Below are 17,130 nucleotides of genomic sequence, written 5' to 3'. Positions count from 1 at the left end.
CATAAATGCATTAATATTTACATATAAGAAGATATAAAAATAATATAACAATTAAACATTATAATATAAAAAGAAAATGTACACATCACACTAACAAAATTTTAAGGATATACACATTTCAAAAAAGAATTTAAATAGTTCCGCCCATTAATTTTTCTTTATATGAATATAAAATGATAGAGAACATTTTCCAGAAATAGATACAATTTATTATTATTACTTTTCAGGACGAAAAGTTGTAAAAATGTCCTTTGAAATATGTATCCTTTTATATCCTTGAGAATTTCCAATATATTTTTCTAAAAAAAATATATGTTGAAACCATGCATATACTTTAACACATGCTTAAATTTCGTTCTTATAGCTTTATAAGTTAAGCCTAAACAGAAAAAAACATATTAAGTTCATTAAAAAAAATACTTTTATCGATACAGCAATTAAGATTACAAAAATATTAGATAGTACTTTTTGGACTTGAACAAGTCTACATACACATGAAACTGGAGATCGCATATAGTAAATCTGCGTTCTCAGTTTTTAATTTTCTGATCTTTTCTCCTTTTAAAGGAAATCAAAATTTTAAAGATGTAAAAATCTCTATTAATATTTATATACATATATTTATTAATTAATGTTTGTCAAATAAAAGAAGACGGTCACCAGAAATGGAAACAAAAATTTTTTTTTTTTTAATTTTTCAGGACAACAAATTTCAAGGAAAAACTTTTAAAAATTTTTTCTTTCTTAAAAAAGGGTTGAGTCTATTAAAAATTAATTCGTTTTTATTTATCAGGATACATTGTATATAAAAAGTTAAATATCTTATGTAACATCAAGCATCTAGTAGTTTTGAATTGACACGTCAAAATTCTTAAAATAATTTTTAATAAGTGGTCATTTTTAAAAAGTAATATGGAATATAATCAAAACAAATTTTGTGTTGTTTGTGGTTTATTTTAATAAAGGAAAAAATGTAACAAAGGCTTTTGTGGATAAGTATGAACAATATTTTTTAATAAACATGGTTCCGAAGGCATGGTATATACCAGAAGTTGTGTGTAATTATTGTTACAAGGGGTTACTACGATCTAAGCAGTTCCCAAAAAATATGTGTACCCAGTAATTTGGTTGAAGCGGAGTGAGCATTCGCGCGATTTGTGTTACTTTTGCCGAAATCATCAGGCTGAAGAATCAAGATAGGGAGAAAATCATTTACCATAAATGTGATTCAGTGCAGCCCGCGGTACTACGTTCAACATCAAATCCAAAGGCTCTATCGGAAGAGGTTCGCACAATTCCATGTGATGATTTAGAATTACTGAGTATCGGCTCTAGATCAGAACTTTATTCGGAATTTTTACCAATAGGAAATATGCTAGCCGATCCATCGCCGCATTTTATAACCCAAGCGGATTTTGATGATCTCGTGCGTGACACAAATATTTCGCAAAGAAGTGCTGAAGTATTAGGTTCCCGATTACAACAGTGGAAATTGGTTTCTGAAGATTTTCGGGTAACATCAGTCCGAAAGCGTTCAAACGAGCAATCATTTGACGCATGTTTTAAAGTGGATGACCAAACTGGCATCACTTACGCAGATGATGTTGAAAAACTTTTCGAAACTACTGGCCATTCCTATGACCCAAATGAATGGCGCCTCTTTATAGATGGATCAACGAAGAGCCTCAAAGGTGTGTTGTTTCACGTAGGTAATGTGTATCCATCAGTGCCAATTATTTATGGTACAGATGTTAAAGAAAATTATGAAAATATAAGCGCTATTCTAAAATTAATAAATTATGACCGACATTGTTGGATGATTTGTTCTGATCTGAAAATAGTTGACATTTTAATGGGTTTAAAAAAAGGGATTGCCAAACACCAATTTTTTTTGTGTCTTTGGGAAGGTCGGCTCAAAGATCTTCATTACACCGACCACAAATGGCAGCCTCGTATTGTTCATCAGCTTGGACAGGATAGCATTGAGAATATTCCGATCGTGCCGTCATCAAAAATAATACTTCCACCGCTACACATTAAATTGGGACTTATAAGAAATTTTGTTCGTGCACTCGACGTTGACAGTGCAGCTATGGTGCACTTGAAAAAAATTTTTCCCAAATTAAGCGAAGCAAAGATTGACGCCGGTAGGTTCGATTTCTAAATACTTATATTATTGTATTACCCTAAGAGCGGGTTTTTGAGATGGTTATCAAATGCCAATTAATAAACAGATTAGTTAATCTGAAAATAAATTTAATCTTATGTTAATTCCCTTTGATGTTTTTGAGTACAATATTAAACTTCGCAGTGTTGCCATACAAAACAACAGAAAACTTCACTGTTTGTTATCAAAACAATGCATATTTTATAAAAAGAAGAAGACAATTGTAAATTTAATATGAAAATTAATGAAAACTTAAATTAAAAACAAAAAAATGTATTTTGAAGTGTCCATAATTTATACTAATCAATAAATAGAACATTTTAATGTTTATATTTATAAAAATTTTATTAATTTTTTTGCATTTCGTGCTTAAGATTAAACCACCTCCATTGGGCGCTTAAACTTGCAAACAAAATTAACTAATTGAGTACTCAAAAACATCTTTCGAGGATTAATTTTAATTTAATCGCTAATCTTTCACCTAAAGATTGGCCCTAAGTAATCTTTTATACTTTAAGGTGTTTTTAATGGACCGTAACTACAAAAATTGTAAAATTGCAAGGAATTTCCAAACCTTCTAACACCTATTGAGAAAAATAGTTGGAGAAGTTTAGATGCCATAATAGAAAATTTCTTAGGTAATAGAAAATCTGAAAACTACGAAGAAATCGTCCGCAATCTCGTTCGCAACTTCGGTGAAGTTGGTGTGAATATGTCACTGAAAATACACTTCTTAGATAGGCACCTAGATTTTTCCCCCGATAATTTGGGTCATTTTAGTGACGAACATGGGGAACGATTCCACCAGGACCTAGCAATTATTGAAAATCGCTTTAGAGGAAAGAGCACTTGTCGCATGCTCGCTAAATACTGTTGGTCGATATGTCGAGATTCACATACTCCATACAAGCGGCACACAGTGGTATAGGAAAAAAAAAAAAGAGGGAAATAATTCGGTAACTTCTAAACGGTTAATCCGATTTTAATGAAATTTGGTGTGCACAAAGAGGAGGTGTTGTCGAGTTTAGGTTTTGAATTTGGACCTTATAGGCCAACCAGGGGCCCGGCGGGGGGTCATCAAATTAGGACACCTCGGCTATGTTAAATTTTTAAAACGATCCTATTTCTTCATTTGAGTTCCGATTTAAAAAAAATTTCGTATATAGAATCTCCTCATCGAGCACTATAAAAAATGTCGTCGTAGCAGTAAATTATCTCTTATAGTTTAGGAGATATTCGCATTTGAATATTAAAATTTTAAAATTTTTACCGTCCTTACTTTAGTTTTTTTGATAATAGCAGGTCCAAATATTTCCGATTTTCGCCATTTTTATTTGCTTAACAACAAGTTTATATACCAAGCAGTGAAAGAATTATGTAAAAATCATGACTGAGTCCAAAGTTATAGGCATTTAAATTTAAAAAATTAAAAAAAGGCGATTTTTTGTCATTTTTTTGGGAAAAAAGTATCTTTTTCTTTTTAAGTTATCTAAAAAGTTTCTAAGAAGATGTATATAGAATTTATACTTTTTGGAAAGCTGACTTTACATAAAATACGATAAATGAAACAAAACCTAAAAATTTTTGATACCGAGGGGACCAGGTCCATCCAAAAAAACCCTATTTTTTATGGAAAATTAAATTTTGAGCAAAAATTCTCAAATCGCATAGTCGATATCAAATTATAGTGACCTGTTTTATATGACCCAATAAGTTCTTAATCATTTTGTAACGGGTTTCGATAACCCCGCCCCTGGTATGGATATAATAGGCAAAAAACCAAAAAATCCCATTTTTGGGATTTTTTAAAACTTTTTTGGGAATTCCGGGATTTCTAATAAGAAAATTCGAAATTTTTATTTAATTTTGGATTTTGAGTAAAAAATCTACCTAACTGTAAAATTTCATCAAAAAATATTCATAAATAAAATTTTTATTGCAATTTGAAAAATTTGTATCTTCGCAAAAACTGAATAAAAAACATTTTTTAATTTTTTTTAAAAAAAGTATTCCGCGAATTTTTTAATTTTCAAAAATTATATACAGTTTTGAAAAATAGACAAAATTACCTTTCCATTGATATATAACATGCCTACCTAATGTTTTTTAAGTGACAAATTAATTAGGGAAAACTCAACATCTTTTAGAAAATTTACCTAGCACTATTATTTTCATCCATATATGTAACAAATTTAAGAGTTAACCTTATGGATGAAAATAACAGTGCTAGGCAAATTTTCTAAAAGATGTTGAGTTTTCCCTAATTAATTTGTCACTTAAAAAACATTAGGTAGGCATGTTATATATCAATGGAAAGGTAATTTTGTCTATTTTTCAAAACTGTATATAATTTTTGAAAATTAAAAAATTCGCGGAATACTTTTTTTAAAAAAAATTAAAAAATGTTTTTTATTCAGTTTTTGCGAAGATACAAATTTTTCAAATTGCAATAAAAATTTTATTTATGAATATTTTTTGATGAAATTTTACAGTTAGGTAGATTTTTTTACTCAAAATCCAAAATTAAATAAAAATTTCGAATTTTCTTATTAGAAATCCCGGAATTCCCAAAAAAGTTTTAAAAAATCCCAAAAATGGGATTTTTTGGTTTTTTGCCTATTATATCCATACCAGGGGCGGGGTTATCGAAACCCGTTACAAAATGATTAAGAACTTATTGGGTCATATAAAACAGGTCACTATAATTTGATATCGACTATGCGATTTGAGAATTTTTGCTCAAAATTTAATTTTCCATAAAAAATAGGGTTTTTTTGGATGGACCTGGTCCCCTCGGTATCAAAAATTTTTAGGTTTTGTTTCATTTATCGTACTTTATGTAAAGTCAGCTTTCCAAAAAGTATAAATTCTATATACATCTTCTTAGAAACTTTTTAGATAACTTAAAAAGAAAAAGATACTTTTTTCCCAAAAAAAATGACAAAAAATCGCCTTTTTTTAATTTTTTAAATTAAAATGCCTATAACTTTGGACTCAGTCATGATTTTTACATAATTCTTTCACTGCTTGATATATAAACTTGTTGTTAAGCGAATAAAACAAAATGGCGAAAATCGGGAATATTTGGACCTGCTATTATCAAAAAAAACTAAAGTAAGGACGGTAAAAATTTTAAAATTTTAATTTTCAAATGCGAATATCTCCTAAACTATAAGAGATAATTTACTGCTATGACAACATTTTTTATAGTGCTCGATGAGGAGATTCTATATACGAAATTTTTTTTAAATCGGAACTCAAATGAAGAAATAGGATCGTTTTAAAAATTTAACATAGCCGAGGTGTCCTAATTTGATGACCCCCCGCCGGGCCCCTGGTTGGCCTATAAGGTCCAAATTCAAAACCTAAACTCGACAACACCTCCTCTTTGTGCACACCAAATTTCATTAAAATCGGATTAACCGTTTAGAAGTTACCGAATTATTTCCCTCTTTTTTTTTTCCTATACCACTGTGCGGCAGAGTAAACGTATTCATTTTTCTCCATAATATATTTTTATATTTCTTCTTTCTTTTATATCTTTATTTACCCCCTTATTCACAAACAACATTTTTATTTAAAAAAAGGTTTATAAAACAAAATTTCCATACAAAATCTAATTTATAAACTGTTTATAAATTAAAAATTTTGTTTGTGAATAAGGGGGTTAGTATTTAGTAGGGTTTTCAATTATTCGTGTTTAAAATTATTCGAATAAAAATGTACTATATTTTTTTTATTCGAGTAGTCGATTAAATTTTAAAAATTATTCGATTATTCGAACGAATAACGAATAAAAGTTTTTATTCGAATAATTTAATAAAATATAAATAAAATTTGCAAAACACCTTCAAAATCTTAAAATAAAACGGTTTTCGTTCATACACTTATAAATCAGTAACTTAGATGAATCTCAACCTTTCTTAAATTTCTCAAAGAATTTAAAAGTGGAAGCTGAGGCCTTTATAATGATATATACGATGTTTAGCTAACCTGTTTTGCAGACATTTTTAAAAACTGTTTTATATAAGAAAATCGTACTATTTATTAATGTATTAGAAACTGGCCACTATCGGGCCGGCTGTGCGCTGCTTTTCATGGAAGAAAAAGGTTTTTTGGTAAAAAAACAAAATAGTGTCGACTGAATGTATTATCTTTCAATGTTCTGAAACTCAGTTTCCTGGCCGTAATTCCTAAGAATTTCCCAATCAAATGTTCCGCTTGATCAAGACATTCTATCTGGGCTCAGTGTTTCAAAGTTTTACTAATTGGGAATTTGTTAGAATTATACTAAAATATGAAAGAATAAAATTTAAGTAACTCTTTTGTTTCATTTCCAATGATTGTCTTTTTTTATTTGATACACATATTGACAAACATTTATAAAAATATTTATTTAATTTTTTATAAATTTGTACATCCTTGAAACTTTGAAGTCCTTTAAAAAGAAGAAAGGATCAGAAAATTAAAAACTGAGAACGCAGATTTACTATATACGATCTCCAGTTTCATGTGTATGTGGACTTGTTGAAGTCTAAAATTACGATCTAATATTTTTGTAATCTTTTGTAATCTTAATTGCTGTATCGATAAAAGTATTTTTTTTTTTTTTTTGATGAACTTAATGTTTTTTTCTGTTTTTTCTAACCTAACCTAACCTAAAGTATATGCATGGTTTCAACATATATTTTTTTAGAAAAATATAGTGGAAATTCTCAAGGATATAAAAGGATACATTTTTCAAAGGACATTTTTTACAACTTTCCGTCCTGAAAAGAATCTAATCTACTTCTAGAAATTGTCCCCTTTCATTTGATATCCATACAAAGAAAAACTAATGAGCAGAACAAATTAAATAAATTTTAAGAAATTTCTATATCCTTAAAACTTTGAAGTCCTTTAAAAAGCAGAATAGAACACAAAATGAAAAACTAAAAACGCAGTTCTACTATATATGACATAAGATTTCATATGTATATGGTCCCGTTCAAGTCCAATAATTGCTGTCGCACGGTGATATACATAAAGATTTTTTTTTTAAGTCATAGTTTGGAGGTCAAATAATTTATCAAAATTTATTTCACTTTAAAATCTTTTAAAACAAAAAAGTTGTAATCATTTAAAAATTTACTAAGAAAATTGAAAAGTAAGCAAAATGATGTGTGTGAAGTTAAATTCGAATTTAACTAGCAGAGACACAAACCACATTTTTTAACATTGCTCTTTTTGCAGCTAACAGAGCAATTTAAGCATTTAACAGAAAGTACATGAAAAATTAAAAATAAATACTTTCAAATTTTCAAAAATTATTCCAGAAATATGACTCCCGGAATCCTGTTAGGGACCCTTTAGACTACTATTCCCATATAGTGGTATACGTGTGCATTTCCATATTTGTCCAAATTGGACACCAATCTTTTAGAGAATTTTTAGCATTACTGCTTTAAATATATTGATATTTTTAAAATTTTTTAAAAAAACTTCCAAAACTATTCCAGAAATATGACTTCCGGAATCCTGTTAGGGACCCTTTAGTCTACTCCTCCCACATAGTGGTATACGTGTGCATTTCCATATTTGTCCAAAGTGGAACCAATCCTTTAGAGAATTTTTTACATTTTACTTATTGAAATATTGATTTTTTCAAAAATTGTTTAAAAAAATTTCAAAACTATCCCAGAAATATGACTCCCGGAATCCTGTTAGGGACCCTTTAGACTACTACTCCCATATAGTGGTATACGTGTGCATTTCCATATTTGTCCAAATTGGACACCAATCCTTTAGAGAATTTTTAACATTTTTCTTATTGAAATATCGATTTTTTAGAGAATTTTTAATTTTTTTTATTAAAATATTGATTTTTTTCAAAAAATATTTTTTTTATTTTTCATATTTTTTTAATTTCTGAAATTTTCGTTTTTCATTTTCTGAAAATTTTAAAGTATTTATTTTTAATTTTTCATGTACTTTCTGTTAAATCCTTAACATTGCTCTGTTAGCTGCCAAAAGAGCAATGTTAAAAAATGTGGTTTGTGTCTCTGCTAGTTAAATTCGAATTTAACTTCACACACATTGCAGTGATAATGTATGTACATTAATTATGTATATTTAGCTAATATTAGAAAAACTAATTGTGACATAATCTGTCTAAGCGTTTAAAATATTAAGATTTAAAAATATCATTGCAATGAAAAAATAATGCACTAAAGTTCAAAAACAACTAATGATACGCAAAAATATTCTTCAACCCTATTCTATATTTATTTCGACTAAAGCAGATAATTATTATTTTTAGTATAATCCAACATACATATGTATGATTTTAAATATTTACTCGTCGACTCAAGTTATTTTACTGCCAAGGTTTTTATTTGAATGATCTTGTTTTTGATGTACTGCACATTTATTCCAAGAACACTTAAATTTTATCTAGTTCATAAATTTTTTTTAAAATTTTCGATAATTTCCGTTTTTAATTTTTGTGAAAAGACAATAATCCAAATATCCAATTTTGTTCAAAAAACGGACAAATTGTAGACGTTGTTTTAATATTCGGAAATTTTTAACCTAAATGTAAATATTCCTTGAAATACCCTTTGGAAATATTGTTTAAAGATTTTTATGTGTTTTCTTAATGTTCCCATCACAGCATCAGTAGCCACTACTTATAACGTTGAGGAGTCAAATCCTAAAAGCGAGGAAGTTACCACTAATTCGCCAGAAGAAAGTGCAGCTGCCTTTTCCAAAATTGGGAAGGCACCGATTGAAAGGACTGTCAAAACCGCCCCCGACAAGGACACTAAAACACCTAATACGGTACCCAAATCATCATTAGCAAGTACTGGTATTATTGAAAAGGTGTCGATAAATAAGGCTGCTATTCCTATGCCTGACAATAATAGCCACTTCAGGCTACCCGGAGGAGTCAAATCCAAAGAGCGAGGAGGTGATTACCAACTCGCTGGAAGACAGTTTAATGGATGACCATGATTGATGGCTAAAATTAACATAGGTAAGATACATATAGCTTAAATCCAGGAACCTTGGACGATTCGCAACAAGGATTCTGGATTAAATCACGTAAATTTCCAACTTTTCTACGCGGATACAGAGTTTCGCCCGAGACATGTATTTTATGTCACAAGAACTTATGTTTTCTCCTCTCAACAAGATTATCCACATCGGATGCAACGGTGCTGAAGCAAGGTCGTGGCAAAATATACCTTGCATCTGTTTGCCTACCACCAACGTCGGATCTGATGAAACTATTTAAAGAGGCACAAAGGAAAAATTAGAAAATATATATCCTTAAAACTGAAGACTAAAGCTTATAAACGAAATTCAGGATTGGAGAGTCTCGGACGAGCACTCCTTTTATGACCATCGACACATAAGATTGAAAATAATAAGGACACCACCAAAGCCGATAAAGTTTCGGAATAAGTCTAAAACTAATTGGACAATATTAGGGACCTTACTAAAGAACCACTTAGATCAGGACACTTTTCAATGTCAAAATATAGAGGATATAGACGCCAAAGTAGAAACGTTCACAAGTGCCCTAGTTGAATCGTTCGAGGACTGCAGCCCTCTGCGAGTGCGGATATCTACCCTGGAGAATTCCTGGGTAACTGGGGAGATTCGGAAACTTGGAAAGACTCTTCGCAAACTATTTAACCGGACACGGCGTAAAGAGACCGCAGTTTACTGGGATGAGTATCGGTGAATATAAGAAAATCGTTCGAAAAGCCAAACGAGACTCCTGGAAACTTTTCTGTGAACAGCTAGATAGCGTAGATGACGTATAGAAATATTAATTTGTTTGAGAAAAAACGATACTATTTTTATTTGCTATGCATTTGTTAAGATTTTTTAAGATTTAATTTTCTTCCGCCAAATTCACATATTTGTTCCACTGTGATGAATTGTCTAATTTTTTTTAATTTATTCTACTTCATAACTAAGTGACGCTTCTCAATGAAGTATTATATGTAATTAAAGGATCCTATATTTTGCAAAAACTTCATTTATTTGACTAAAAACCAGAAATTATTAATATTCCAAAGTCGACATATTTTCTAAAAAAAATAATAAAAACAAGTAAGAAATTAAAGTCGGGCGTGGCCGACCATATAATACCCTACACCTTACAAATATAAAATGTGATTAAGTTTTCATTATAAAGCATTTAAGTTGAACTGTACCTTGCCTCAGATATACTTAAGCCATTTATTGTTGAATAAAATTGTGGACATTTAAGTAAAATTTTGATGGGGGCTTTGTATAGGGGCTAGGGTCAAATGAGACCCTATAATTAAAAAATTCATGAGGGTCATCAAGGCTAGTATAGAACTTGGTTTTGCAGCTTTTTGTCGAGATACGAGCTACCATAGAAGATCATATGTCAAATTTCACTGAATTATCTTCAAAATTGCGACCTGTAGTTTGATTAAAAGATTTACAAGCCCTATTCGGGCCTAGGTGAAATAATGGACCGATGTTAACCATTTTCAATGGTCTTCGTCTCCAGTACCATAGAAGATCATGTGCCAAATTTCATTGAATTATCTTCAAAATTGCGACCTGTAGTTTGATTACAAGTTTTGCAAGACCTATTCGGAGGTTCAGTTGTATGGGGGCTAGGTAAAATAATAGAACACAAGCTACCAGAAGTCCAAGCAATAACAGAATGTGTAAATTTGATTAGAATAAATATGGCGCCCACAGGGCTTAATATATTTACCGACATTCAGAAGGCAATTAGGGCGATATCAGGTGATCGAATTAAATCTAAGATCGTATTGAATTGTAAGAAAGCTTTAACTGAATATTCTCCCAGAGGTAAGGTTTACATCATATGGGTATCAGGCCACTCGGGAGTAGTCGGCAACGAAAGGGGAATGTAATAGCTTTAAAGGGAAGGGAGCTCGAGGTAGTTAACCTGACAAATATTGGTGAGAGAATCCTATAAGGCCTCTTAGAATAATGATCCTATGGGTTGGACCTGATGAAAGCAAGACGAGAAATCTCGTCAAAATGAGCAAGTCCGAGGTTAGTATGATGATACGTATTCTGAGTGGACACACAGGATTACGAGCACATCTATACAAAATTGGACGTGCGGATTCAGACGAATGTAGATCATGTAGACAGGACAGTGAAACTATGGAGCACTTTCTTTTTTAACATTGTCGCAAAGGTCAAAATCCTCTCTATAAGATAATGTAAAAATTGCAAAATTGTTACGTAAAATATTAATTTTGCACATTTGGTGCGGGAACTTTTTTCATGATTGCGAAAAAAATAATATCATATTCCGTAATATATGTTCAAGTCTACAAGGTATTTTTGATATTAGCAATAATTGCAAAAAATACTAACATATACTAAAATACTAACTAAATATACATATAATATACATTAGCAAAAATTGCAAAAAGTACAAATCCTAATATACATATCGTCACCTGAAACGCAAACGGCCCTAACTAACCAAAAATTCAAAATTGCTATTGTATCAAAACAAATGTCCACACAAAAAATTGGATTCCTCCGACCAAAATTAGCGATTTTATTGACAAAAAACAAAAGGTCCTATCTACAAAAACATTTAAATATTAAAGGTAAAAAGTCCAATTTATCCATTTTCATATACGCCATTGTCAAATATCATAACAACTGATAGGTTTCACTATTAAACAATTTGTTTATTTACTACAAATAAATCACGTTGATAGAAACAAACATTTCAATTTAAATAGTTTTATGCTTCTCCTGAAATTTTTAAAAAATGTTAGATAGGGCCGTTTGCGTTTTAGGTGGCGATATGTACATTAGAGGTGCCTAAATATATCGTTTTTACTCAGATGGGTCTTATTTTGTTTATTAGTGTCTAAAACTTACTGGTATAAAATTTTAGTCAAATCGGATAACCCGTGCCGGAAATCGATTGAATAGTGTAAAATTTGGTAAATAATAGGACTTTTTTGGTTTCTTCAAAAATTATGCCTTCTTAACATTTCGACTAAATCTTATCATCTAGAGAAAATTATCTATCCAACGATATATAAAACATTTGTATCAAATGGCAAACAACAACAAAACGTCCTATTATTTACCCAATTTTACACTTTTCTACCGATTTCCGGCACGGGTTCCCGTTATCCGATTTGGCTAAAATTTTAACCCAGTTAATTTCAGACACTAATGAATGAAATAAGACCCATCAGCGAAATCGATATTTTTTGGAAACCTCTAATGTACACTGCCGTTGATTCACGACTGAATACAGAAATAAACAAAACATACAAAAACATAAATATGTTGCTTAATTATTAACTGAAAGTTGGCTAAAGCAACAACAAACGGTAATGATAGATAAAAATACAACACTGAAAAGAAAAAAACTCGTAAACTTCGATCTAACTCAATTAAGTAAAATGAAATTGGAAATTGAAATTGTTACAAATCCCACATTCCATTTCTTAAAAACTTGTGATGTAAATGGATGATATTTCCAAGTGCTGGCACAAGAAGATTGCTGATGAAGAGCCGTAGCGGGCCCGAAAATGCATTCCATTCTGCTGATGAGTCCGAAAATTAAGTAGAATGAAATTGGAAATTGAAATTGTTACAAATCCCACATTCCATTTCTTAAAAATTTGTGATGCAAATGGATGATATTTCCAAGTGCTGGCACAAGAAGATTGCTGATGAAGAGCCGTAGCGGGCCCGAAAATGCATTCCATTCTGCTGTTGTGTCCCAAAATTTTCAGTATTCTTATAATTAAAAAAACAGTGTTAGCGTATTTGGTACATTCGTAGCGAATGCGTATAAAGTGTTTTTTACAGAGATGTAGTGTTTTTTCGAACAATTGTTCAATTCACAATCGATGTTGTAGCGTTGTATGCGTTGTATGTCAGCAGCTGCTACAATAGTCATAACAGTGTTATTGGTATTTTCTATGCAAAAACTCTATAAAACTCCTACGATAATTTTTCATATGTTTTTCGAAGGGTGTGAAGTTAAATTCGTCTGTCAAATACGTCCCATGTAAATACGTTCCACATACTGTAAAATTCGTTTTCAAATTATTTAAATTTTTTTAATAAAACAAAGACTAAATAAAATGTTTTTTTAAGATAATAAGTAAAATTATATTAATATATATTCAAAAAATAAATATGTAAAATAAAAATTAGTTAAAATAATTGTATACTCGTTAAATATGGTGGTAAAATATAGAATTTTCAAATGAAAAAAACATACTCTTGGAGAAGACATGAATCGGGGTACCGAAAGACTGGAAGTAGCCCAGGACTAGTTCTTTCCAAAAATATATATTTGATATGCAATTCCAGCTCTGGATAATTTTGACGATCTTTTGAAAAAACGTCAAATTTTGCCAAAAATAGTGGAATTTTCAAGTGGATCCAACTGGCATTTGGAGAAGACATGAATGGGGATACCGAAAGACTGGAAGTAGCCCAGGACTAGTTCTTTCTAAAAATGTATAGCTTATATGCAATTCCAGCTCCGGATAATTTTGACGATTTTTTTAAAAAAACATCAAATTTTGCCAAAAATTGAGGAATTTTCAGGTCGATCCAGTGGGCATTTTGAGAGGACATTGATCGGTTTTGATAGGTTAATAAAAAAGTATATGTTACACAAAATCGTAAAATACATTCATACATACTTACAAAAATTACCTCTCAAAACTCAACACTGGTGTCAAAACTTCTGACACCATAGCAACATAGCATTGAGAATTTTCTCGACAAAAGTCTTAATTTTTTTACCTTTTACCTTTACTAGTGTTTTTATGAAATCTTTTAAAATTTTTAATTTCTAGAAATTAAACTAAATTCCACACTAGGAAACTTTTTTGGGAAACTTTTGATTTTGCGTGAGAGAGAAAGAGAAAGAATATCATTCATCTCCCTCGCGGTACAGAGTTTCCCGTACTCGGAAACTTGTTTTGTTTTGTTATTCTTCTCATTCGTACAACAACAAATCAATGCAATTAATACGTAGTTTCTGAAACAAAAGTTTTCATGTGTAGACATTAAGGAAACTTCAAAAGAGAATTAAGAAAAAGTTTCCTAGTGTGGACCAGGTCTAAGAACACAAGAAAAAAATTGTGCTGTCATAAACAAATTACAGAAATCATATATAAAAAACGGCGATCCCAACAACAAATTAACAGCGCCCAAGACGATCAAACCTATTGGCAGCAAAGCAATAAAGTATGCATAATTTTTATGAAAAACTTACAAGAAAAAATCGTGAAAATTATCCAGAGCTGGAATTGCATATAAACTATATATTTTTAGAAAGAACTAGTCCTGGGCTACTTGCAGTCTTTCGGTACCCCGATTCATGTCTTCTCCAAATGCCAGTTGGATACACTTGAAAATACCACTATTTTTGGCAAAATTTGATGTTTTTTTTAAAAAATCGTCAAAATTATCCAGAGCTGGAATTGCATATAAGCTATACATTGTTAGAAAGAACTAGTCCTGGGCTACTTCCAGTCTTTCGGTACCCAGATTCATGTCTTCTCCAAATGCCCGTTAGATCCACTTGAAAATACCACTATTTTTGGCAAAATTTGATGTTTTTTCAAAAAATCGTCAAAATTATCCAGAGCTGGAATTGCATATCAAATATATATTTTTGGAAAGAACTAGCCCTATGCTACTTCCAGTCTTTCGGTACCCCTATTCATGTCTTCTCCAAGAGTCTGTTTTTTACATTTGAAAATTCTATATTTTACCACCATATTTAACGAGTATACAATTATTTTAACTAAGTTTTATTTTACTTATTTATTTTTTTAATATATTTTAATATAATTTTACTTTTTTTTCTTAAAAAAAAACATTTTATTTGGTCTTTGTTTTATTAAAAAAATAATTTTTAATAATTTGAAAACGAATTTTACAATATGTGGAACGTATTTAAATTGTGTGGTGTGGGGCGTATTTGGCAGACGAATTTAACTTCACACCCTTCTGTAGTTTTTTATACTCAGAATATCTTCAAATTTTTTTGAAAAATCGTTTCTAATAAATGTTTCACGTTGTTGGAATCACTTAATTTTTGATTTAAGAATATTTTCGTTTTTCGACTGAAACTTTTAGGATTGTTTTTAAATCACTGATATTTTACTAGTCAATACCTAAATCGGCTCATATACTCTTTTGCTACCGAATAGGGCCTTTTATATAAGTTTTTTTTTCCCTATAGTCAATTTGATCAATTTGGTAAATTAAATTTTAGCTATTGAATGAATTATAGTAGTCTTATTATTTAATATATTAATATACATATGTATATATGTACATATGTATATTTTATACCCTACACCACTTTAGTGGGGAGGATAGAATCGTTTTCTGAGTCGATTTAGCTATGTCCGTCCATCTGGCTGGCTGGCTCGCTGTCCATGTAAACCTTGTGCGCAAGGTACAGGTCGCAATTTTCAAGATAATTGGATGAAATTTGACACACACGATTTTTTGGCCCAAGGACGAAGCCTGTTGTAAATGGTTAAAATCGGTCCGTTATTTCACCTAGCCCCCATGCAACAGATCCCCCCGAAAAGGGCTTCTGAGCTCATAATTATGTTAAATATACAGGTATATCGATAAAAAGCTGCACAACTAAGTTTTATACAAGCCTTGATGACCTCGCATATTTATATACATATTTATTTAATATTTATTTGTGTTTAATTTCATCGCGTTATTAATTTTTATAAGTGAATTTTGGACATTCAAGTCATATTCTGAAGGGAACTTTGTATGGGGGCTAGGGTCAAATTTGCAAGGTCAAAGCTTGTATAAAACTTATCCACTAAAGTGGTTTAGGATATAATTAATATGAGCCAAGACTGATATTGTTTTTGAGGCACTGAATGTCAGTTACTCCCATAATTTTAGTAAAGCAGCAGTTTTGGAATTACTCTGATGTAATGCATGTATGGATTACGTGGACCTCACTTAGGACGCCACGATGATAAATGGAATATATTTTTTCTCCATATAGGTATTTGAATTACTATTGGACCAGTCGTTTAAGGAGTACTATTAACATGGGTGTGCGAAGTAGCCTCAATTTTTGCAGAGTTTTACTGAGATCGAGATTTTTAATCGCTGTTAGGGGACAGAGGATACTATAATAAAATGTATTTTTTACACTCGAATTCAGTACATTTATATCCATTCTTTGAGAGTTATTTCTACAAAAACGTTATCCACGGGACACTCTTCTGTACAGGTTATTGGAACGGTATACATTTTAATACGAAAGTAAATTTTTGTTTCACTTAAAATATTATTAGAAAATTGAAGCCATTAAGATATACCGGCTTTTTAATGTTCAGAAAAAAGTTACCGTAAGGAATTGTAGGTACATGAATGAAACAAATCCTAATTTGCAATGCTACTTACTTCTGTACAGTTTCCAAATCTAGTTTTGTTTCACTTTTCGGATCTTTGGGTTTAAAAAATGAACTAAAATCAAAAATCATTTTATTTATTTGCATATTATAATTTATTTATTTATTTACTCACGTTATATTTCTTTGCGACATTATATTTATATATGTAAAACTCCTGCATTTGTTTTTATGCAAAAAAAGCCGCCAACATTGACAATACATGCATAAAGTGTTGTCTACTTCTTTATAGTTATAACATTTTAACGTCTTAAAACTTTTCTACAAGTGCCGGTTTACACAGAGAAACTTCTGTTCATGGTATACTTCGATGGTAAGCCCCTTACGCGAGCACACAAGTATATGATCAGTAAATATTTTGTGTAAAAGAGTACGGATGGGATCGTTTCATTGAGAAAAAATACGGAGGTATGTTGCAAACTAAAACACTTTTATTTTATAACTTTATTAAGATGCCTACACACTATCAGAGAAGTCGTTAGATTTTTATTTCAA

At 30.6% G+C, this 17,130-nt stretch overlaps 1 protein-coding gene across 1 annotated transcript in view; it reads right to left on the bottom strand.

The window, feature by feature from the left end:
- The window catches only part of LOC119600200 (DNA ligase 1), a 166,086-nt gene extending 149,190 nt beyond the window's left edge, over positions 1–16,896 (bottom strand). Inside the window, exons 1-2 of the mRNA XM_037950296.1 lie at positions 16,751–16,896; positions 16,628–16,690 (exon numbers count right to left, since the gene is read on the bottom strand). Coding sequence (XP_037806224.1) covers positions 16,628–16,690; positions 16,751–16,839 — 152 coding nt within the window. The 5' untranslated portion in view covers positions 16,840–16,896. The remainder of the gene's footprint in view (positions 1–16,627; positions 16,691–16,750) is intronic.
- Between the last annotated feature and the right edge of the window lie 234 nt (positions 16,897–17,130).

Source organism: Lucilia sericata, unplaced genomic scaffold (assembly GCF_015586225.1).
Source record: "Lucilia sericata isolate MDLA Ls3-8-SP2 unplaced genomic scaffold, ASM1558622v1 Contig000107F_arrow, whole genome shotgun sequence".
Classification (NCBI taxonomy): domain Eukaryota; kingdom Metazoa; phylum Arthropoda; class Insecta; order Diptera; family Calliphoridae; genus Lucilia; species Lucilia sericata.
The sequence above is the reverse complement of the archived record's forward strand: the minus strand, read 5'-3'. Positions and strand labels throughout refer to the sequence as shown.